Raw genomic sequence first — 25,867 nt, 5'->3', positions numbered from 1 at the left:
CCCCCCTTCAAACTGTCATTAAAAGACAGATTCCTTTAACAAGTAGTTATTTAGACCTAGTGAACTATCTCTTGGGTACACCTAATCTTTTGCCAACCATGCCTCTTGCTAAACCTATGGTGGTTCCAGGAAACATTGTGCCTTGTTGATATTGATAGATTGATCCCTGGAAATGATTTGAGCTTACAAAGGCTCATTATTTCTCTAGTTGCAGTTAATGGGGTGGGTGTTATTAGTCCTATAAATCAGAAAGTGCCAGTATAGTTAGGATCCTTTAATGTAAATGCAACCTTACATTGCATTTGCATAGCTGATTTGAGTGGCTTTGATGTGATTTTATCCTACTAAAATATAATGTACTTGGATGACAATTTGCCTGGAACATATCTTCTGGCTTCACAGACACTTTTTCACATTTTCACAAGCCTTATTCAGAAGTTATACTTGCATGTAAGATCAATGCATTAAAAGGGTTGTGTTAATGCATAGTGCTCCAATGACTAGCCCCATCGCCTGGCATCCATCCATGGGAGAAGAAGAGAAGGAGTTTGGATTTGATATCCCACTTTATCACTACCCGAAGGAGTCTCAAAGCGGCTAACAACCTCCTTTCCCTTCCTGCCCCACAACAAACACTCTGTGAGGTGAGTGGGGCTGAGAGACTTCAAAGAGGTGTGACTAGCCCAAGGTCACCCAGCAGCTGCATGTGGAGGAGCGGAGACGCGAACCCAGTTCACCAGATTACAAGTCTCCCACTCTTAACCACTACACCACACTGGTGCACATCTGCAGAGAGGGTATCTTTGTTCATACAAGTGTATGTGCCAAGGCTCCCTCCTTGTAGATATTTGTAGGGCTAGTGAGTGTGAGTGATGTTGGGAGCATGGTTACTTAGCATGGCCCCACTCCCCACTCATGTGCAGATCATATGTGCAGGTATAACTTCAGGACAGGGCTTTTATCTACTTAGAAACTCTTTGCAAGTCTGCCATAGAAAACCTTTGTGCTGCAGAGGGAAATACACAGAGGATTCTGGAGAATATACTACAACCCACTCCAATTCCAGTGGAGCTAATGGTTTTCTAGACCACAGTCTGAAAACCACTGGTCTAGAAAACACAGGCACAAAATGTGAAACTGGGGCTCTTTTCTAAATGGATTGTTCTTTGCCAGCTTGCATACATTATTGCTTTCTTAGCATCACTTTCTTTACACTGTACTTAGATACCAATTCTGTGTGCAAGTTTGTTAAGGTGCCATTGTTCTCCCACATGAACATCTTCGATTTGCTTACATGGGCAGAAAACTCCACGAGAAACTGGTCAGGTCTAATTGGTCATGTTTCCTAACTTTGATTACTCTTGAATCACTGTGCTTGTTATGAATTGTGACCTTAAGCCAATTTTGGTTCTGTGAAGTATTTTTCACTGGGCCAAAAATGTATAATAACTAAAAACAGCCTGCGGTTATCCCAAAGCTTGTTGCCTTCTTCAATACTTGATTTACTCTTCTTAACTGAATCAACAAATCCAAGGCTGAAGTTAGTTAAGGGGATTGTTATCTTGGGATAAATGGGTATATAAACAAGTCTGTAAAAAACAGGATGGCCCAGTTTTTAAGGGTCTATGGGAACTAATAACTGAACTTAGATAAACAGTATTAACTTCACATTTCAAAGCAGATTCATAGAATCACAGATTGTTCATGAATTTATTTGAATGTATTTTTAATTGCGTTATGTTTACTGAAGTTTCCCAAGATACTTCAGCCATTGAATATATTCGGAGTGTAACTCTTTCCCTTTCATGCTTTGCTTTTATCCTATGCACTATCCCCAAGAGTTCAGGGTGGCACACATCGTTCTCCCTTCTGCTCATTATGTATCCACAACCACCTTGTGAGGTAGGTTCTAGCACAGTGTTTCCCAACCCTGGGTCTCCAGCTGTTTTCAGACTACAATTCCCACCATCCCTGACTACTGGTCTTGCTAGCTAGGGATGATGGGAGTTGTAGTCCAAAAACAGCTGGAGAACTAAGGTTGGGAAACACTGTTCTAGCTTTGGCTTTTGTCTGACATGATAGACATGGAGCTGATGGTGAAGCTTTCAGCCAAGTAAGCTCCTACTTGCATTCTGAACTGGCACAGTCCAGACTCCATATACTACGATATTCAGGCTATCCCTTAAAAGGGAAGTGTGGTAATCCAGAACACATGACATACTAGGAGAATAAAATGAGTGTCTTCCTGCAGGTTATGCCACTGGTAGCAAAAGTGGGTGAGTGTTCGGTGTGCCAAAACCTTAAGAAACACTTTGTACAAGGTTCCATGCCAGAAGGCACTGACATTTGACAGTTTGTCTAAGGCAGTTGCCATCTCTGACTGTCAGCTCTGGAAGGAAATCCATAATTTCCAGGAGAAAATAATCAATCCAATATGTAAGGGAAGGGCCGAGGAACGCTTAGGCTGAGCACGGCAGAGGCTTTGTCAGAGGATCAGCATTTTCAGTATTTGAGGCAATTCTGAGATGCCAAGCTGCGTTAAAGAAATATCCAATTCACTGCATTCAAGCAAAACAATCCCTGCATAAGAAAGAGAGGCATACAGCCAGCTGTGTGAATTGGATTTATATCAATTTCCAGCAAACCTCTATTGAGGAGTACACATTTATTGTCTGGAGACATACAACAGTATGCTAAAAACAATTTAATACCTAAACAATATGGGCCAATACCATGTTTGCAGAATGTTGATGATGATATATCCTCGTATTTTTGAGTGACAAGTCAGCTGCAAGGTTCTCTGTCTAATGCCCATCAAATCATTAAAAAGGGGGGAAATAGGAAAAGGAGCCTGCCACCGCTGAAAAAATATGGATTCACATATCAGTGTGGGAAAAATGGTTACCCCACAAAATTATATTGTAAATATAGCTAGCAAAGTGTTCATCATTTGAAGTCCACCTGAGTTTATGTTCTTCTGATGCAGCAACTTCAAAAACTGTTCTTCATTAAAGTGTTCCTGTAAATAATGCCCATTACTTGATATGGAAGGAATTTATACCAAAGGGCAAAAACAGATGACTTTGTCATTGCTTTAAAAAAGTCTGTTCTTAGACACTCTCTAGCAACTCAGCACATAATGAAACTACTGCTGGACTGTATCATCTCAGACTGTAAGTGGATGATAGCATATTGGAATGTTCTTCAATGTAAAAGAAAAAACTACTGAATATTGAAAGTGGTAATTTGCAGATGGGGGTTCTAAGTTGGCCTCCTTCCCGACTTTTTAGCTTTTCACCCATGAGGATTTTTGACCTGGACTTAGAAAGCAATGCCTTCTGATATATATATAGGTGCTGTGGACTTTGAAGAAGCATAAACTCAGGGCAAAAAGGAGAAATGAGCTAAGAGGAAAGGCACATTTGCCTTCACCATGATCAACTCCCACCCAGAATTCTATGTCCCCACTGTGGAAGGATGTGTGGATCCAGAATTGGCCTCAACAGTCACTTAACGGACTCACTCTTAAAACCGGTTTCATGGAAGACAATCTTACTGGGAGTTCACTCATAGCCGAGATACTGTTGATGGACTCTTTCGAGGAGTTGAAGATGGCGTTTATAAGTGGTCCATGTTTCACAAGCCTACAGTGAAGTTGGCAGTACAATGGCTTTGTAGATGAGCATTTTGGTTTCCCTGTGAATGTCTGGGTCCTTAAACACTTGGCGTTTCAATTGGGAGAAAACTGCACTAGGAAGTATACATTCTGAAATGGAATAGTGCTTGGAGGGCTGCACCATGTGTTTTTATTTTTGGAATTTTAAAGTTCATCTTACAATGATTTTAGGCTTTGATAGAATGACCAGGGGGTGTGAGGGAGCTGCTTTCAAAGAATGATGCAACATGATCCTGTTTTTCTAGTTACGTCTAAATGGACTTCTTCAAAGAAATCCTAGCATATCAGTGTCACAGTGGATAACTGGAGCCAGCACATCTGATCCCCAATTGGAGTGTGTAGCTACTGCCTTTACTGGTCGTATTGCATTCTTGTGCCATACTACCCTTTCTTCTGCTTCCAGTTATGACAAAGAAGCAATATGGCAAGATGAATTCACTCTTGGGCATACAAGGCCCTGGCCATTTAGGCCATCTGTGGGCAATAGTGAATGCCTTTTGGAACTTGATAACTGGGGTAATGTTCAACTCAAAGCTATTCTACAAAACAGCTTGAGTTTTCTTCTCATTCCTTGATTGGACATTGGGAAAGGCTCTGCGACTCACCCTCTTAAGTATGAAGGAAGAAATACTCTGTGTCAATCAAACAGTACTCTCAGGGCATTAATCAGGAAAGGGTGAGCTAAGGATGCTCTGCCTAATGTGCCCTTCACTTTCCTCCCACCATCTGGCACACAGTCAAGACATCGATTTACACTTTATCCAAAATCACAGCACCATCCGCAGCAGCCTAATGATATCACTAAAGGCATGCCAGAGCACTGATTTGCTCTGCATCATCAAAACCTGCTTGTGTCAGTCCTAGGTTTCCTTATGGACCTTGCCTCTCATTCCTCACTAAAGTGCTGTGGCATAGTTATTCCCAAGTCTAATGTTGGCATAACAAAATACAGCCATTTCTGAGCTACCTGTGCAAAGCGATCTTACACAGCCCAAGTACCAGAATTCAAACCTGTTTTGTGAATTCCTTTCTCCCATTTTCTCACCTCACTCTCACTCTCACTCTCCGTTCTAAAATTAGAAGCAAGCTGGAGCTTACTGGAGGCAGTATACAGCATCTTAATTGGACTGTCACTGGGGTTCCTCTTCAGTCAGCAACTAGTCACCTTGTTAGCATCAGTAAACTTTCTGGTCTTTAAAAGATGCAAATATCGGAAGCTGATTCTGTCACTGCAAGAGCCTACCTTCAGAGAAGAAAAACTTGAAATATTACATAATGCAGTCTTTCAAGATGGACTAAATATTTCCCCAGGATAGTTTTATCAGGAACAGCATCAAAAACAGCATTCAAACTTCAGGCACATCCAATGTCTAAGGATGTGTGGCTAATAGCCTGTCAATTATTCTCTTAGAAGACAGAGCTGGGGTGGGAGGGAAGATGTCATTCCAAATTAATACATGAAGTATCAAAAGTATGGCCTTAATTTTTTTTCTTTAAAGCACAGTCATAGCTGGAGAAGCATAGTGGTGAAGACAGGACACGAGTTAGGACACTGGAACTCAAATGTTAGCTCTACCCCAACATACAAAACCCAGTATCTCTCGGCCTGAGTCCCAAGACAGTAATAAAGGGACAATAATATGAACCTTCCTCAAGGACTTTCATAGGGATTATTTACATACGATGTGTTAAGAAGTTTCTGGAAAATTTGGCTGGGCAGAGCAATAATCAAGTGGAGATTCTGTGATGAAGAAACTGCTGTTCCTTAAGCCCCACTGGCTCATGCCTAATGGGGGGGAAAGTAAATCCATTTAGCCTTTAAAAGTTCCTCTCCTGTCAACCCCAGGCCTGGAGTATTTTTTTACCCTTATGGGAGCACCTCAGGGAGCAAAATGGGTTAGTGCATGGCTGGTTGGTGGTTTGAGCCTACCCAGGGACGGCTGTGGGCAGGATTCCTGGATTAGATGACTCTCAAGGTTACTTCCAACTCTTTGAGTCTATTAAAGTGAATGGGAGGCATGTGAACAAGAGGGCTGTTAGATCCAGCAGATATGGAGCCTCCCTGGAACATCCTGTTTCTGCCCTCAGACCATGGCACCAAATGGCCAATTGCTCCTTTTAGGATATAATAAGCTGCCTTTATATCAACTGTCAAATAAACTTTTCCTTGGTTGGTTCTTCCCCACATTATCCCAACACATCCATTCTCCCTTAAACCCTGTTTCAGAGAAGCCAACTTAATAGCAGGGGGTTGCCCTCTCAAAAGCAAACGCCCCACCTTTCAGCAATCTCTTCGTTGTCATTTCCACTGGGTTTATTGATGTCATTTCAGTCCTAACCATTTTTCAAGACAGGTTTTCATTTAAAATGGGCTCCTCCTTTTTCTAGACCTCCACTTCCTGCGTTTACCCAGCAACCGTCTGCATCTTTCATTCTATTTCTGGGAGTGTCCTTTGGTTTGTGCTCTCAGATTTAAGCCAGTGAGACTTAACTGTCAATTAAATTAACTTAAGATCAGGGTGCCAGTCAAGTCAACACTTCCCATTGCCGTTTTATAAATACATCTGGGCACTGAACTTCTGTCACCCCAACATAATAGGCACGATGGCACATTACGCCAAAATTGTAAATAAAAATTCCAGTCATGTTGTTAATGTGCACAACTGAACCAATATAGAAAAGCAGACACAGATACCATTTCTCATAACGGGGAAAAGAAATCTCATCAAACATGCTCCTTTCATTGAATAGGGAAGGCTAAAGGGCCAGAAAATAAAAGTATAATAAAGAGGCAGAATGGAAAACTTAAGGCTTTTTGATAAACAGCAATAGCTCATCAGTGAAGAGCCCCTCTGTTGCTATGGCAATAGTAATATTGCTCAATGGGCCTGTTGTATTTTTTTACACTCTTTTGCTCCTTAATACTTTGTTAATACACAAGCCTGAAGATTAATATTGTGTCGATTTTGTACAAGTGGCATTCACTACTGCTTATAGCTTGGTCTCCAGTAAGACAAGCACCAATTTTGGCTGAGAAAGAAAAAAGAATTATAGTTCTGTTTGCGTGCAGGAGAAAGTATGTGTGTATGTTAAAGGCTAAAATCACAGGCAGGTGGCTGAACCAACACCAGAATATTGCAAAAGTGATCAAAGGTTCATAAGAGTGGTCCTAATTGTGACCGACAGCATCCCAAAGCTCTGCCCTAGAATCTCTATCCATTATCAGGAATCAATCTTAGCAGTGGAAAAAGTATCATAAGGAACAGCAGGCATATATATATATATGCATTATTTATGTGTTGCATTATAAGAAAAGTCTGCTGTGTGGCTTAAAACATAAAAATGATCATATTTACAATAAAAAAGGCAGGAAAAGCAGGGGGGAATTGCAACTGTAAAATCAAAGCAGTCAATTCAAAACAGAGAACAAGAAATAAAAACATGGAGCCAGGTCAATTTAAAACAAGAGAGCAGAGGAACCATCCCATTTCACAGAGCTAAATAATGAAACCACTACATAGTTTTAAAGTCCTGAGAACTAAACAGGTATCTCTGCCTAGTACTAAAAACAAATGGGAGCAGCTGCAAGCTGGGCAACTCAGAGGAAAGGATTCTACTGAAAAAGCTCGTTTTCATGCTGCTACCTGCTATATTTTGCTTTGAAAAGGTCCTAAAATGGTGATCTCAATGTCTGGGTAGCTAGATGGAAAGAAACTATTCTCCAGACACTGAAGGGTGCAGCTCTGAAGGGCTTTAAAGGTCAAAATCAACACTTAATAGTCTAGAAAAGTGCCAACAGGAGGCAGTGATCACCACTGAAGTCCTCCTGGCATAATACGTTCATGTCCCCCATAGTCTCAATTAGTACTCTAGCAGCTGTAGTCTGTACCCACTGGGATTTCCAGACTATTTTCAAAGGCAGGCCCATATTCAATGCACTGCAGAGGTAACCAAGGTGTGGATCACCAAAAACTGGTCTTAGGGACATAAGAAACCAATAGATAACATGAGCTTATACAGCTTCTAGGAGATGCTGTTTTCCCCAAGATAGACTGAGGAACATCTCAGACCTAGTCTAGGTAGACAGAAAAGTCTATAGCACCCAGAGATGTCATGGCAACCGAAATAGCCAGAGCTGTTTGGCATAGTGATTCGATGTTATTAGGTTGTCGTATGCCATTTAGTCAGGTATGTTTTATTTGCTGATATATTACAAGTATTTTTATCCTGCCTTCCCACCAATAATGCCAAAGGCAGTTTACAAGAAAATAATAAAAGCAAGCCATTAGAAAGGCACTAAAACGTGGCAAGTGAAACAAAGCACTTACAGGTAACAGCAGACAGAGCTAAAACAACTTACAAATAAAGCCATAAGGAGCACAATCATATTAAGAACTGGATGGTTCCATAGTCCCACCATGAACATTTTTTGTGTTCAATTTTGTCTAAAGCAACCCAGCCATATGAGCGAGATATACATAATGTTTTTGCCAACAAATTCTGTGTGATACAATGCATTTTATGTTATTTTCAATAATGATTGCATTTCTACTATATGCATTTTTGTACACATTGCATGGCTGGAAGACTGCGCTGTAAAATTCAGAGAGATGCAGTTTTTAGAATGACTCTGTTTCGGTTTGCATATTGTTTTGGAAAGTACATATCAGGAAGCTTTACATTTAAATGCAAACTGAATCAAATTTCTCCCCCACCCCTTTCAACATACTTCCAGCAGCAGAGTTGAGAATAGCTGCATAAACAACCCCTAATATAGCAGCATCTACAGGCGCTCCCACAATTATCTCAGCCAACCCCACTGCCACCCACTGATCTCTATGTTGCAGACCATCAGTGCTACAGTAACACCACACAGCTGCCAACACCTCTTCCACACAATGCACAAACATGTTGACCGGAAGAGTCTACCTTACCAGATGATTCCCATGGCCCAGAAGGATCACGACACATGTGTGCAATTGCAAACTTTGGGTATTTCCCTAGCCAGGGATCTAAATCTCCCAGCTGCCCGAACGTAGTCATTACCAGTTGAAAATAACCACCCTGATGCCAATGAAAGGGCTGGTGTCATACAGGAAAGGGCAGGCTGCCATTCCAGTCACAATAGTTGACCAACTTCATAGTAGTTAGGAGGAATCCCACCTATAGAAATCACAGGAACTATAATAATAATAATAATAATAATAATAATAATAATAATAATAGATTGTTATTTATACCCCGTCCATCTGGCTGGGTTTCCCCAGCCACTCTGGGCGGCTCCCAATCAAATATTAAAAACACAATACAGCATTAAACATTTAAAACTTCCTTAAACAGGGCTGCCTTCAGATGTCTTTTAAAAGTAGAATAGTTGCTTATTTCCTAAACATCTGATGGGAGGGCATTCCACAGGGCGGGCGCCACTACCAAGAAGGCCCTCTGCCTGGTTCCCTGTAACCTCACTTCTCGCAGTGAGGGAACTGCCAGAAGGCCCTCGGCGCTGGATCTATGGAGAAAGGGTTCAGAATCTGATGTCTCCACCAGCCACGGCCTGAGCAGTCGGACACCTGCTGAAATCCACCACAGGGAAGAGCATTCACAATGGACTTCTGGTACTGGGCCTATTCTTGCATCTCTGACCATACAGGGCTAAAATAAATGAGATGCAGGAAATCCATGATGGTTCTGAAGACATAGCGCAGGCTTCCTAAACCAGGTGCCCTCCAGATGTTTTGAACTACAACTCCCTTCTTCTCTGATCAGGACCTGGAGGATATTAGGTGGGAAAAGATTGAGACATAGTGTTGTAGCCCCAAGTCATGTATATATGAGACTTGTGTTCGCATGATGAGACTCCTGCTGTTGTGCAAACTAAGCCTCCAAGAGCAAAATACACATCACTATGGACCCCCCCCCAAATATGACCATAAAACCTTCATCCCCCGTTAATCAATGATATGCAGCATCCTTAAGGCACAACTTAATACATCTGTACAAGAATGAGAAACAAACAAATTTCAAATACAATAATATTCAACTTAGGAGGTTTAGTTTGGTCAGAATCAAGTACACACTTCCTGAGTTAACTCTAAATATATTACTTCTGGATGACGGGCCACCACCATAGCTGGTAGAGGGCCGTGAAAATTTGTGTTCTAGGCTTTTTAGGCTGTGGGTTAAACCACAGAGTCTAGGACTTGCCGATCAGAAGGTCGGCAGTTCGAATCCCCGCAACGGGGTGAGCTCCCGTTGCTCAGTCCCTGCTCCTGCCAACCTAGCAGTTCAAAAGCACCTCAAAGTGCAAGTAGATAAATAGGTACCGCTCCAGCGGGAAGGTAAACGGTGTTTCCATGCACTGCTCTGGTTCGCCAGAAGCGGCTTAGTCATGCTGGCCACATGACCCGGAAGCTGTATGCCGGCTCCCTCGGCCAATAAAGCGAGATGAGCGCCGCAACCCCAGAGTCGGTCACGACTGGACCTAATGGTCAGGGGTCCCTTTACCCTTACCTTTACCCATGTAGACCAAAGGGGCACATGGGTTACCAGGTGTGTGTTTTTCCCCCAGCTCTCCTACCCCACTGGAAGCAACTTTCAAGGGTTTCAAACACTGGTCTTTCTCATCTCCTGCTACTCAATTCTTTTAACTGGAGACACTGGGATTGAACCGGGTACTTTCTGCACGCAGGGCACTGCAGTGACCTATCATTTCTCCCCATTTTGCCGACCACAGAAGAAGTTTTTAGAAGAGCAGAGCAATTATAATGTTCAGGTGTGAGTGCAGTCAGCCTGCCATATTGGCATTACCAGTCAACCAGAAAGGGAAGAGGAAAAGTTAAGAAAACTGTTGCTAGGGATATTATTACCCTGTAACTTCCTAACCTAAATGCTGTCATTGCCTCACTACTATTCATGTTTCTAGTGCTGCTGCCAGCCATATGTAATAATAAGTTTTCAGAGGGCCTGCCAAGCCAGACTTCTGTCAGGCAGGACCTAAGTCAAAGAGAAACATGCGGAGGGGAAACAAAGCAGAACAAAGAAACCACCTTGGGGAAGAATTGCTACTGCTTTATTCCTTTTAAAATGACTGAGGTGGTTGCAAATTCTTAATGCTAATGCTAAAGTTGACGCCAATTATTCAAGGCTGGGGGGGGGGGGAATTGAAGCAACTTGCTGCCAATGATACGAGACCCTAAGAGGGCAACTCTTTGATAAACATGTGCCTTTCGAGGGCATGGTTATAAAGAGACCAATCTGTAGTGATTGTTTTAGAAAGAGACTCTGATTCTGTGCTGTTCCATGCATTGTGTATTCCTAAAAATTCAGTATCAGCACACATAAATACATTGCTATAGACTGTGTCATTATGAAGGCTACTATTTTGCTTTGGAGAGGGTGTGGGGCTTACAAGTGGATCCAGAAATAAAAGTATTTACCTTTAAATGGATCTGTTTCCATACTGTAGAATTTGTCCAGTGATCATTAGCAAATATATAATCCATAAAACCAGATTATAAACCAATAAATAACTCATAAACCCGGTCCCAAATACTGAGCGGGATTATTTATTGACACTAGCAGAGCTAGGGAAATCTTAAATGCTATGTTTACTTCACTCCAATAGTAGCAATGAACAACACCTTGCTATTTGGGGTCTAGAAATCAGCTGGGTTTATGAGTTGTTTTTGGTGAATGGTCATTTAAATCTGGTAGCTCCACATTATTTCTAAACTGGGATCCTTTCATTAGACTCAGTTAGTGGCGCTAACTGAAAGAACAAGTCAATATACAGTCATATTGGTCCAATGGTCATAAGTACCAGGACTATAAAAAACAGAAACCCTCAGCAGCAGCACTACACACAACATTTCATACTCAAATGCTCCTTACTGTTCACTAACATCAAAGTCCAGTGTCAGGTCAAACAGACAAGACAGAGAATGGAAGAACTTAAGATACACCATAAAGTTAATTATCTTTCCAAAGACGCTAGGGACACACCTTCAGTTTATAACTGCTTCACTAGTAAATCTGGTGAAGCTTTTGATATGATCACCCATATCTTAAAGGGACCCCTGACCATTAGGTCCAGTCGTGACCAACTCTGGGGTTGCGGCGCTCCTATTGCTTTATTGGCCGAGGGAGCCAGTGTACAGCTTCCGGGTCATGTGGCCAGCATGACTAAGCCGCTTCTGGCAAACCAGAGCAGCGCACGGAAACACCGTTTACCTTCCCGCCTATTTATCTACTTGCACTTTGACGTGCTTTTGAACTGCTAGGTTGGCAGGAGCAGGGACCAAGCAATGGGAGCTCACCCTGTCATGGGGATTCGAACCGCCAACCTTCTGATCAGCAAGTCCTAGGCTCTGTGGTTTAACCCACAGCGCCACCCGTGTCCCTTACCCATATCTTAGACCAGGACAAAGCACTGTTTTACACTAGTACCAGAGGTAGTGCTGAAGAATACAGAATACTGTTCTATCTCCTGTCCTTTTTCACATCTACATGAAACTGCAGGTAAAGTGAAGTCCGGTGTCGTTCATATGCAAGTGGCATTGAACTTTGCCTCATTGATTGATTGATTGATTGGGATTATAGACTGTTTAATGCAGTGGTTCTCGAACCTTTTTTCTTTAGGCCATGCTTTCAGAATAAAAATTTGCTCACTCCACACCAATTTTTTTTTGAAAACAAAAAGAAACAGCTCCTAGCAGTGCTTGATTTATAACATAGAACACAACTACTTTATAATATGATCACGGGACATCCAGAAAGTATAAAACAATGCAGCTACATAAGACCACGAGTCATTCCCAAAATATAGTATAATCTCTCTCCCCCCCCGCCCCCGCCGCCATGCTTGCCATCATCTCCTGCTACACCCTTTGAGAACCACCAGTTTAATGGGTAAAACCTCCCAGCCACATTTTATCATTTTTGAAACAGTGTCTGAGGTTGGTAAGAGACCAATGGGGATGAACAAATTTGTGCTTTCTTGGATGGGGCAGCCCTACCGTAAAAGAATCCAGGTTTCCTGCCTGGTGGTGTTCCTGGATCTTGCCTTGAGCATCGATGCTCCAGTTGCAGCTGCAGCCCAGAGCACCATTGCTCAGCACAGGCTGGTGTGTCAGCTGTCTTCATTTCTGGAAAATGCTGATCTGTCCATGATGACACATGCCTTAGTCATCATCATACTTTGAATGATTGCAATGTTCTCTGTGGGGGGCTGCTTTTGAAGAGTGTCTGGAAACTTTAAACTATCCCGGAATACAGCAGCCAGATTGTTGATCACAGCTCATTATTTGGATCACATGACTTCCATAATGAATCAGTTTCACTGGCTTCTGATTTGTTTCCAGACTGGGTATCTGCCTTATGTCATAATATATTACGTGTGCATCAACATAAATACACAGAAAAGCCTCTGTCACCATCACTGGAAGTGCGTTTGGCTGAGACCTTCTCTGTCACTGTGCTTAGGTTCACTTTACTTACGTATTTATTTTGGTATTTTTATACTATCGTTCTGGGCCAAAGGCCTTCTCAAGGTGTTCTCAGTGAAAATCATAAAATCAGTTTAAAAGAGTTAAAGCAGTTAAACTAACCAAGACAGCACTGTGATTAAAAGCAGCAGCACTTAAGCACCGACCTAATTCCAAGCAGTTTGCAACAGTCAAGTCTTTAACTCATGATTGAAGGCAACCAGGGAGGGAGCCAGACATGCATCTGATGGGAGGATTTCCACAGTGATGGGGCCACGGCTGAAAAGGTTTGTCTCTTGTGCCCACCAGCTTGCTGGTTCTCAAGAGCATGGCATCTGTACTGATTTCAGAGCATGTGTAGGTTCTGTAGGTTGTCCTTCAGATAACCTGTCTTAAACTTGAGTCTCCACAAATTCTGAATTATGGAGGGCAGCTAGACAGAAGAGGGTCCTTCCCCTGGGCAATTACCACTCTGAGGGGTATTACCACTTGGCACCCACTTGAATGCTTTATTTTGTGCTACAATTATCGGTCGAAACCACACTCACAGGCTTCCCTGTGGGATTATCAGCTTGTGCTCACCAACCCAAAAGTTCTGCGCTACACCATTAGATCATTGGGTTCCCACAGCCATCAGGAAGGGCAAAAATTTCGTCCGGGTATCCAAAGATGCTTCCTTTTAAAAAAAAAATTCTGCTGTGGTAAATCAACCAAATGTTTTAATGCGTTTTGACAGCCGTTTTAGAACTTTCTGCTCCTAGGGCCATTCAGAAGGACCCGGTTTCTGCCCCCCCCCCCCCGTTTTAGCATGCCCCCCCTCTTCTCAGTGATTCAACAGGTGCAGCTGCCCCCCATGGTGGTGGTGACAGGGAGGCAGGAGAAAGCATTGCCTGTTGAGCATTTGGCGCAGGGTAAATTTTACAAGTGTAAAATTAAATGTTATCGGTGCGAAATGTATTAGGGAAAATTTTGAAGGAGGAGGGGGGAAAAACCACAGGCTGAAACCCACATAGCCTCTCGGTGTCTCTCCCCCCCCCCCCAATATATTAAATATATACATTTTCTTGCGGGGCCCTCGACACGTGCCGTCCTCCTGTTGCTCCTGCCATTTGTGGGCGGGAGACGCCGGAGGGAGGCAGACGGAGCCCCCCCCCCGCCCCGCCCGCTTCTCCCCCCCCGTCTCCCCCCCCCCCGGGCGCCGGGCGCGGCTGCGCAGCAGCGAGGAAGCCGGGCTCTCCGGCGCCGCGACGGAGCTGCGCTAGGGGGAGTGTTCAGTGCACTTGCCGCGCGCGGCGGCGGCAGCAGCAGCAGCAGGACCAGCAGCCCCGGCAGTAGCTCCCTCGAATCCCGGGTCGGCGCTTCCGCGGGCTCGGAGGGAGAAGGAGGAGCGCGCCCGCCCGTCCGCCCGCCTTGCTGGCGATGCCGCGGCGCCCGGGCGCGTGAAGCGGGGCTGGCGCTTGCGGCACGCGGGGCGCGGGGCGCGTCTGCCAGGGGCTCTTCTCGGCCACCATGCCCGGAGCGGCGGCGGCGGCGGGGGCGGGGGCGGCTCCGGGGGCCGCCTCGTCGGGCGGGGGCTCGGCGTCGCTGTCGGGGGTCTCGGCGGCCGGGGCTCTGCTGCCGCCCCAGGAGGCGGCCAAGCTGTACCACACCAACTACGTGCGGAACTCGCGCGCCATCGGGGTGCTGTGGGCCATCTTCACCATCTGCTTCGCCATCGTCAACGTGGTGTGCTTCTTCCAGCCCTACTGGATCGGCGACGGCGTGGAGACGCCTCAGGCGGGCTACTTCGGGCTCTTCCACTTCTGCACCGGCAGCGGCTTCTCCCGGGAACTCACGTGCCAGGGCAGCTTCACGGACTTCTCCAGCCTGCCCTCGGGAGCCTTCAAAGCCGCCTCCTTCTTCATCGGGCTCTCCATGGTGCTCATCATCTCCTGCATCGTCTGCTTCATCCTCTTCTTCTTCTGCAACACGGCCACCGTCTACAAGATCTGCGCCTGGATGCAGCTGAGCTCCGGTGAGTCAGGGGTTAAGGGCGCACCAGGCCGGGGGGGGGGGGAGGAAACTCGCGCGTCCCAGCCCCGTCCGTGGGGCAGTTAGGTAACCTGCACGCGATCGCCTCACGGCCCCCCCCCCATCTACCCCACCTCTGGTCCTCGAAATGTGCATTTCCTTAGGAAGGCAGGAACCCCCCCTGCTCATCCCGAGCCTTGGAATTATGAGATGCCCCACTGGCACCCCGCCGGACCGAAAGGAGGCGGGCGAGATATAAGGAAGCATCTCCCATGCACCCCAAGGGGCAAGGCAGCATCTAGAGATGCAAGGTGCCAACCTGTGTGCATGGGAAGCTCTTCATTTTGTGGGTGACAAAAGTGTTAGGTAGCCTTTTTGCTCTGGTGGTGGGGAGAAAGCTGTATTCCAAGGGGAGCGGTGGCTTTTGCAGGTTAAATCCCCCTGCAGGGCTGGATAGTTAGTAGAAATAAACTTGGGTGCACTTAAAAGATGCGGAGGGATAACCTGGGGCAAAACGTTGCCCGCAAAGGGGTGGGTGTGTTGCATTCAAAGCAATGTGTCGGAAAACGTTGTCACCCAGGAAAGAACTCTTGCCTAGATTAGGGATGCTTGCTTGGGGTTTGAAACCGTCCCTAAGAGAGAAAATGCCACAGCAGCATTAGCAATGACAATGTGGACTGGCAGGTTACATATATGCCTCTCTTTCTGGGGGAATTTCTACTGCACTAGGGTCTTGCATGTGGGGAAAAGACACAGGACCGCTGCTGAGCACCTTTCCAAAGGGCTGAGTGGATGAGACCTTGCAAGAGCCACGTTTTAGCTCACAGTGACAAATCTGTCCTCTGGCAGAGGCTGGTACTTAAGGAAAGGTCACAAGGAAATGGTAATGAGAACCTTGGGGAATGCTTGAAAGAAATCCCACCAGACAGGCAAAGTTGCTCTGTTCTTGAGGTGCTTCTGGTATAGCTTTCTGTGGCACTTGCTATGACAAATTAATTCTGCTTCTCAACATGAGTGAGGTCTTGTTATTCATGTTTGGTTGAGGGACAGCTGTGACTGTTGGGAGTCTCTCTTGCAAGGTTTGCTTTCTCTGTATGATAGTACAATGAAAGAAAGCCTCTGTAGTTTTTCCCCCAAGAGCCACGCAGCCCAATCCTATAGATGTTTTATTTGTTAAACAAGTCACAATGCTGCATAGCACCAGGTAAGTGTGCATAGGATTGCAGTCTACATCTGTAGCTTCCAAGTGAGCTGTTAAGTGACTCTTTGGAAAGTAAGGAGATGGCAGTTCAAAGCCCATGACATTAGTAGATTCCTTACGGTCTCCAGCCTTTCTTTATGTATGTATCGTATATATTTGCATCCTGCAAGGAAAGAAAAATACATTGTTCCTCCTTCCTTGTGTTATCCTTCCAACAACCCTTTGAGGTAGGTTACGGGATGACCGGTCCGAGGTCACCCAGTGAGGCTTCTGACCAGTTGAGAATCTGAGCCAGCAACTCAACTGCTACGTCACACTGACTCTTGTTCAACCTTTCTGACCAAGGCTTAGCTTTGGAGTGACAAAAACAACTGTGTAGCTAACGTGACAAAAGAGGGCAAGGGAAACGCAGATATGATACACCACTTCAGCCTCTAAAACATAAAGCAAAATGCTGAGAGTACCGAGACAAACCCTCCAACAGGGTATCCATTTATAGCTGATGAGGAAGGGTCTGGGTCTAGTTATTGAGGATATCGTCAGTATGAATCAGTTTGTGGCCAGGTCAGGCATGACCAGTGTTTTATATATTTCTTACACTTATACTCTGCCTTTCCATTTTAAAAATGCCCACAGTGGCTAACAACATTCAAACATGTTCCGGGGGAAGGACCTGATTGGTTAACATTGTGGTATAGACGTGTAACCTGGAGTATAAATCTGCCCTTGGAAAGCACCTAAGAGGTTTGGGATTTATTTAAAAAAGAAAGGTATGGTGCAATGCATATAACTTGGTTATATTCAAGTGCCAATTATTTGAACCTCAAGAGGGGAGACAAATAAGCAAATGACAGAGATTTTTACGGAGGTATTTTGCCAGAAAGTGAAAGGAGGAATGGAGGTCCCAGGGCAAAGCAGGCAATGATTTTTATTTTTATTTTAAATCAAATAAAAAAGGGTGATTAATTTTTGGGGGGTGGGATATAGTTATGTGAAAGCCAAGCAGGAATTCTTCTTGGGATTCTTCCAGAGAGAACTGAGGATTCATGGTCTTGATGTAGGTGGTTGGAATGAGAGGGCAATGGCTCCAGACAATATGCTCTTGAGTTACCTATTGGAAGTTTCACTCAGGTGCTATATTTAGCCACGTAGTAGAGATTTCTACAGAGATGTGTGCTCTGTCGTTCAGAAATTAATTTGAATGGTGGTTTCTGCCAGAGATTGTGATTTTGTATGGACTTCTGGTATTGCTCTCCTCACCTTTCTCATTCAAGTCAGATCCCATTCAAAACGTCAGATTTAGTTCATTACATATTGGATTGAGATTAAATTATAGGATTAAAAAAGCACGTGCCTATTATGTACCTAGGTGAATCTGTATATTTAGTTCTGTTTGTATTTCTTTTGTGAGCTTCCCAGAATTTTTTTGTTGTGGGCTGGCTATGTAAACTTAGGTATTACATTATAAGTATATTTTTATTTTGCGTTTGTAAAATGCTTCCAATTATGTTTCACTGTTCACTTTTTGGGAAGATCTGAAAGGTGTGTCTTTGCATTTCCTTAATTTGTAACCTGGACAAGGATTTCATGTTTTCGTTTTTGGTGTGTGTGTTTTTAAGTCCTTAGTGGAATTGAGTGAGCATGTATATTTGTTGTGTATGGCATGTAATAGCAATGTGGCATTTGTAGTGCCGAAACATATGAATGATTACTACACATTAATGTTTCTTGCATTTGCAAGTTTCCCAGGATACAGGTATCTTGATATTACCATTAGTGCTTACTGCAAATTGATACTTAAAGCAGGAGACACCCTCCTTTATTCCTCAATGTCCTGCAGTGGGTTTGATGAAAAAAATGAATGGATTTCAATAAAGTGGTCCGGCTTGCGGAAGAATTTTCTGGATTTGCAGACGTGTTAGATTTAACTTAAATTCTACTTCTGATCAATGCCCACCGGGTCGTTAGTGCCATTGTATCATTTTGAATGCTAAATATATAAGGTGATTTGTGCCTCACTTGTGTGATTCACATTTGATAAATGACTGCATGTTCATTAGGTCTGTTTTTCAGATTAAAGTAATACAAATGGTTCTGCAAGTCACTCCCTGCATATAAAACATGATGCAAATAAATAAATAAATAAATAAATAAATACGAATTGCTATATGAGAGACGTATGTCTGTGAAAGGCTTTACTGAAGCCATTTTCAGGTGGTCACAGTATCATTAGATGTTAATAATTTGTTTCCACATAATGCTTATAATCTGCCAGTGAATTCAAGAGCACTGTGGTGAATTAACATTGCAAGCTGACGGTTAAATTTTCCAAATTAATTTTACTAAAACAGCGTGTCTTCCTCTTTATTGCATATTGTCTAGTGCTGATTACTTTTCACATAGCAGAAATGGATTTAGTGTAAAAGGGCAGAGTTGTTCTGTACATATAATTAATATACATAGGAAGCCAACTTTACTTTACTCTTAACTTTATGACTGTACAAATGAGCAATTCTGTTTTTTAAATAAAGTTGGCAATATTTTAATATTTATAAACTTCCCGTTTGAATTTGCACCAAAGTCCTCTGTATACATACGGTAGTTTGTATGTACTTTCCGCCCAACAAGGTTAAAGTTTCCAGAGCTGCAGAATAGACATGTGTGTGGAGACAGACGGAAATTAAATGCTTTAAAAATAAAAACACCACTGCACTGCTTCACTTTTTATTAAAGGGTACATATTATTGTGGTCTTACTGGTTTACCTGTCAAGAATTCAGGGAGCAGCCTACTGTGGAGCAGCTTCACTTTAGTTGCAAGTTAATTTAACCCACCCCTTGAATGTTCCTAAGCACAGTACATCCCATAAACTACTGCTATCCTGTCAGTGTTTGGTAAGGAGAGGTGGGGTGGAGGAAAGAGGAATTAATGGCTTTGAAATTGTTAAGGAAACAATGATTTCAGTTCCTTATAATTAACGCTAATAATTTTTCCTGCAGGCTGTTCAGCGTTTTCAAAATATGGTTCTCTCAATGCACTCAATGCCCTTGCAGTTTATATCGGTCCTTTCTCTACATGCTGTACACCCAAGATAACTATAAAAGGGCCTACTGATGTTAACTAATGCCTTTTGAATAATATATGTCTTGAAAATTAATTTGCAAACTGGTTTTTTAAAGAGTAATGGGGAACTGTATGCTTTGCTTCTACAGAAGTCCAATAGTTTTTCTTAAGGGATTGCCCTTTCACTGGAAAGGAGTAATATTATTTGGTCATTGTAGCTTTGCTGAAACAGACTCATGGGCCAAATGGGAAGGCCTAGGGGGGGGGCCTGTTTAGGCTCTTGGGCTTGATGTTCCCCACCATGGACCCTAGACTATGTTTCTTAGATTTCTACTCAGATGAAGCAGCTAAATCTTTGGCTATTACGCTCCCAGAGAAAATTAAAGCAATGTATAATCTCAAAGAAGGTTTCTAATACAGCTTTCTAAAGTGTTAATTCAAGACTGCTAGATTAAATCCCAGAGAGGGAAATTATGGATTCTATCTCTTGGCAAAACACAGCTTTGTCATCTTTATTGCTGACTCCATTCCTTCTACCCAGGAAAACTAATTACAGCTTGGCTTTGTTTTAATGTATTGGATTGCTGGGGAAAATTCAGGTGTACAGTTGGCAAAGAGTGATGACTGAAATTTAAGTGAAATGTTGCCACAGTAAAGTTTCTGAACCAGGTGGTTATTTTCATGGGGAAAATCAGTGCTTAAACTGAAATGGAAATGACACAATGTCTCTTTTTGGAGAACCTGTTGGCCAGTTTTGGATGGTCTCCTCCTCTCTTGTTTTGGCATCCTTTTGATAAAGCAAGTTATGCTCAATGGTCCTGTTTTTTCTAGGCTTTTAAAATAGTGGCTTCATGCCTGGACTCCTCTGGTCAGCTAAATTGAGTCACAGAAGATTGCTTTTTTGGCAAACAACAGCCTCTCCCTTTTCAGAAATAAGATGATGGTGCTTTTCTAGGAACCGATGTGCTTTAGCAAACTAGTCCTGTTGTAAAGCCACGGCCTGCATAATTGCAGCCGACAATGACTACCTAACGGACCACTTGATAGCAAAACATGGCTAATGATGGGACAAGTATTTTGTCTTCCTCTTGACAGTACTGGTGTAGTCCAAGGGTAGACAACATAGTGCCCTCCAGTTGTTGATGGGCTACAGCTCCCACAAGCCCCAACCAGCATGGTCAGTGGTTAGAGAGAATGGAAGCTGTAGCCCGACAGCACCATGTTGGCTACCCCTGGTGTAGTTGTAGCTGACCAAGACTGGTTCTGGCAGCAAGAGGGAGACAGCAGGAAAAGTAGGAAGGTACAGCCATGAAAGTTTGTTCGCTTCCCCCTTCCTTCAGCATTTGGCTAAGCATAAGTGCTTAGCTAAAGCTGGAAAGCCCTTCATTTGTCAGGATAGATTAAGCCCACGGGACACTAATTACTGCCTTAACACACTTTAAAGTGGACAGGGTAAGCCAAACCGAGAACTTAAAGGTCTCAGGGGGTTTTTGGTTGCTTGTTCATAAACGACACCAAGTATTGCATAGTTACCACGTCTCTCTGCAAGGTTTGCCTTTCTCTTTCAAAGCAGCATAATTACTCCGGTGTTAGGCTGCTATGGAAACTGTTTTGCAAATAATGGAGTTAAAGAGGCAGTTGTAATAATCTTGACTTGTTGAGGTGCGATTTGCTAATGGCTCTTTTAAGTTTTCATCTGCAAATGCAGACAGTGGAGAAGGTCTAGGTTTGAGTGTACAGCTGTTGGTTAGGAGGAAGGAAAGCAGTGGCAGGCAGCCAGGTAAGTGGCCGTTTACACTTACCTTTACTCTCTGCTACTTTCCCACACTGGCTACCCCTGCCCCCCGCAAAGGCTGTTGGAACCAATCATCCTGTTGAGGAGAAGCAGAAGAATTATCTGCTCTCAAGTCTCTCTCTCTCTCTCTCTCTCTCTCTCTCTGTGTTAACCAAGATTTATGTCTTGGCTATCATTAATCGCCACATAATTGTCTCTGTTGACAGAGTGTTGGCAATAGATGATTAGTCCGCCATCTTTCCTCCTGGAAGTCTGATGTGTTGCCAGGGCTTTTTTTAAATCTGAGCTTTCTTCTATGGCAAGGTCCTTCTGTTCTAGGTGTCCTCTGATGCCTCCACGATGAGACTTATTTGACACAAGCAGATTTCTGCTAGGCCCAAGAAGGATGAGGCCCCATCCTGTGAGCTCAGCATCCAGCTGCCTTGAAGCCACATTTGAGAAGGTGTTTTGACATTTGGGAGGTAGTCAAACATGGAAGTAAGAAATAGTGCAGAATGCAGCAACATGGCTTGTGGCTCTGTCTTTCAACAACACCCAGCACTGGTGCTGCTGAAAAAACTGCCCTAGGCTCACACTGGCCCATCCCTTCATGCCCCCAGTCTCCTTGAAAAGGAGAATACAGGGACAGTAGCCTAAAAACCCCCAAAGAATGTGAGAAGTAATTGCTGCATGTGTTGTGCTGCCGTGCCTCATGTTTGGAAATGGGGCTGGCACAGATCTACCCACTTAGCTGTACGGCAAGCCATGCACTACTGGCAGGGCCATGAAGAGATGAAGGGCATAAGTGCCAGCCTCGTAACTATGCCCAGCCTTTATGCAGCCACAAGGATGAAACCTGGAGAGGATTAGCCAGAAACCAGACTCATTGTACCCTGGCATACGTAAACATTGTAGTGCCCAAACTTTAATACTCCCAGGCCTTAACAGAAGACTAGTATTGCACTCCCTCTTTTAAGAGAGCCAGTTACTCCCGCAACGTAGTTTTGTTGTTTGTCAACAAAGATAAACAACTTAGGATCAGGGTATCAGAGGGATCCCCTTATTCTTTGCAGCAAAGGATGGAATGAGAGAATTTGTACACAGGAGGGGAAGAAGGTTGATGGGGAGTGTCTGAGCATAAGGAGGGAAGCTCAGACTGGGGAAAAGGCGGGATATAAATATCATCATCACCATCACCATCATAGTGTCCTCAAGCCATAATTATTTGATCAAGAATGCTATGTCAGCACTGAACCTGTGTGGCATGTATCTAGAGCCAGGTGTCTGTAGGCCCCTCTTCCAGCCTATGTCTTGGTTCATCTGCTGAACAAATTCTCTACTATGCCTGTTACCTCAGATATATGAGCTACTGAAAATGGTTTGAAATTGCTGATGGTAACTAACAACTCTTATTTTAACCAGTAATGTAAATGCCTCAATTGCTCAATTACCTCTTATGTTACACTGATGTCTTCCTGACAAGAATAAATCTAGAGGGGGAGCAAACAAAGCCTGCCAGGAAGCATCCCTTGAATCCCTTGATATTCCACAACAAGAATTTCATTAATACTTTTATTTGCTTTTAGATGCTAGCTTTTTTATAATTTGCTCTTGATAGATGAATTATTCACTTATTTATAAATAAGCGTAGTAGATTAATGGTTTTTGCATATAGAATGAGAACAGTCACTGTACATTAATGTGGATGTGTGGTTAATCTAGAACACATGTTTGCCACCTGGTGTGGAGGCCGCTGCTTGACCTTTCTCCCTTGGAATCCAACAGGGATATTCATGATTGTGATCATATTGCTATCATTACCTCACATGGGCTCTTATGGTTTTTCTGGTCTGGTGTAGCAGCCATAACATTCTCTTCCCATTTAGGAAGTGCATTCTGGGTTTCTCTGCTCCATCTCCAGCAGGAATTAGATACTCTCTTTCGTGGTTTGTTTTAACCACAGAATTACTTCTATATTGGTGCCTGCTACGATTGATTGATTGATTGATTGATTAACATAATATACTATCTGAAGCCCAGGCAGCTTTTCGTGAGAACCATTCAACAACAGACCACTGTCTAATGCTGTCCTTCCTAGCTGAGAAGTATATCAGACCTCTACAGGGTAAACTCTTCGTGGCCTTTATGGATTTGAAATCAGCATTTGACTCCGTCCCCAGATCCCAGCTATGGTCCAAATTGAGTCTGATTTTGCAGGACAAACGACTTCTCTTTCTTATAAAAGCCCTGTACAATGGAACCTAACTGCAGGTCCGATGCGGTCGACAGGGACAGCTATCGAACAGCATCGAGATGACTAGGGGGGTGAGACAGGGTTGTATTTTGGCCCCCACATTGTTTTGTCTATTCTTAAATGACCTAGAAGAGAACTTAATGGACCCAGATGGACACATTCCAAAAATAGGAATGAGAAGGACCCCTTTGTTGTTGTATGCTGATGACGCGGCCATCATCTCTCGTTCCAGACCGGGCTTGAATTATCTGTTGAGGAAATTTTCTGATTACTGTTCTGGAAATGGTTTATCCATTAATTATGAAAAATCTAAAATTTTAGTCTTCAAAAGAAGATTCTCCCAGTCTAAATGGGTGCTGGATGGTCATAACCTTGAACAGGTGAAATACTTCAGTTACCTAGGGCTCACATTCCATCATACAGGATCTTGGAAGCACCATTGGCAAACCTCCCTTCAAAAGGCGGAGATTACAAAGCTAGCCATACATAGATTCTTCTTCACAAAGGGCAGCAAATATGTTCCAGCAGCCTTAAGGGTTTTCAACGCAAAGCCCGTTTCCCAACTCCTGTATGCAGCAAATGTCTGGCATAATGGGGACCTGCCAAAGCTAGATGGCTTTCAGGCAAAATTTATACGATCTCTGCTGCAGGTACCTAACTGCGTCCCTAACTCCGTACTTCTGTTGGAAGCTGGTGAATGCCCAATTTCAGCTAGAGCGTGGTGGGCTGCCCTAAAACACTGGCTCAGGATTTCAGTGTTTAATCTAGGGAAGGGTCTGTACCAACATTTGACCAATGAGGAATTTGTCAGCAAATGGCAGAAAACCATGGCTAAAAGAGCCACCTCTATTGGTCTGTCTCCCCCCCCAACTGTATTACCTTGGCTATGAAGGCGCCCAAAAGGTTTTAAAGCAAAGATTATGGGACAATACACACAGTGACTTGCGATCTCGGTCACACGCAGTCTGTAGTCCGCTGGCAGGAGTTCAATATGGGTATGTCTTTGAGTTAACATCTTACATCAAAAACCTAACAGTACCTAACTATTGAAGGCTTTTCACCAAAGCCAGACTGAATGTCTTCCCCTCTGCAGTGCTGGATGGTAGGTTGAGAGGAGTTCCCTACCAGGACAGACTTTGCTCATGTGCTCAAGACATCGATTCCATAGATCATATTTTGTTACATTGTGCAAAGTATGAGCAGGCCAGGGCTGAACTGATACTACCCTTGCTGGTGCCTTTCCCGGGAAAGTCAGAGGCTCACTATGTCAGGTTCCTACTGGAAGACCGGACAAAAGCTAGAACGTTGGCAGTGGCAAAGTTTTTATCGGTGGTTGCAAGAACAAACGAGCCCTATATTCCAAACAAAGTGCTTTATTAACCTGGAGGTAGACTGTATGAACTCTGTATTAATTTGTAATGTTTTGTTGGGTCTCTGGACCGTAATAAAGATTGATGATGAAATTAATGATGCAAAAAATAATGATTGTTTAATTTCTACACTTTTTACTATACAGGCAACTCCCGATTTAGACGCATTTAAATGACACACAGTTGTGCTCCGAATCTGGAAGTAGTTCCAAAATGTCATGGAGGGGCAGAATGGGCTTATGCATACTCGGCTGTTATGGGCCAGGAGGTCCGGAACGGAACCCCCATGCAAAATGAGGACTGACTGTATTCAAAATATCTCTAAGTGTTGTTCAGCAAACAGAAGCAGCAACAGATAACTTAGAATCTGAGAATCTTAGAGTTGGAAGGGACCCAAGAGTCATCTAGTCTAACCCTCTGCAATGCAGGAACTTCAGCTAAAGCATCCATGACAGATGGCCATCCAACCTCTGCTTAAAAACCTCCAAGGAATGAGAGTCCACCACCTCTCATGAGAGTCTGTTCTACTGCCGAACAGCTCTTACTGTCAGAAGGTTTTTTCCAAACGTTTAGTCAGAATCTCCTTTCTTGTAAACTTGAAGCCGTGGATTCGAGTCCTACCCTCCAGAGCAGGAGAAAACAAGCATGCTCCGTCCTCCATGTGACAGCCCTTAATATATTTGGAGATGGCTATCACATTCTTCCAGTTCTATACTAGCTGCACTGGCTCCCGGTGGAGTACAGGGTCAGGTTTAAGGTGCTGGTTTTGACATTTAAAGCCCTATGCGGCCTAGGACCCACACACCTACGGGACCACCTCTCCTGGTATGCCCCACAGAGGACCTTAAGGTCCACAAATGACAACATTTTGGAGGTCCCAAGTCTTAAGGTGGTTAGATTGGTCTCAACTAGGGCCAGGGCCTTTTCAGTACTGGCCCCAACTTGGTAGAACACTCTGTCACAAGAGACTAGGGCCCTGTGGGACTTGACATCTTTCTGCAGGGCCTGCAAGACAGAGCTGTTCCTCCTGGTCTTTGG

General features: G+C 43.8%; 1 protein-coding gene across 1 annotated transcript in view; it reads left to right on the top strand.

Annotated features, from left to right (window-relative positions):
* Positions 1-14,667: 14,667 nt before the first annotated feature.
* The window catches only part of LHFPL3 (LHFPL tetraspan subfamily member 3), a gene marked incomplete at its 5' end in the record, with an annotated part of 239,956 nt that continues 228,756 nt past the window's right edge, over positions 14,668-25,867 (top strand). Inside the window, one exon of the mRNA XM_080972056.1 lies at positions 14,668-15,172. Within this exon, the coding sequence (XP_080828182.1) occupies positions 14,668-15,172 (505 nt within the window). The remainder of the gene's footprint in view (positions 15,173-25,867) is intronic.

The sequence above is a fragment of the Podarcis pityusensis genome (assembly GCF_964106645.2).
Source record: "Podarcis pityusensis genome assembly, chromosome: 10".
Taxonomy (NCBI): domain Eukaryota; kingdom Metazoa; phylum Chordata; class Lepidosauria; order Squamata; family Lacertidae; genus Podarcis; species Podarcis pityusensis.
Note: the sequence above shows the minus strand (reverse complement) of the source record. Positions and strands in the feature narration are given on the sequence as shown.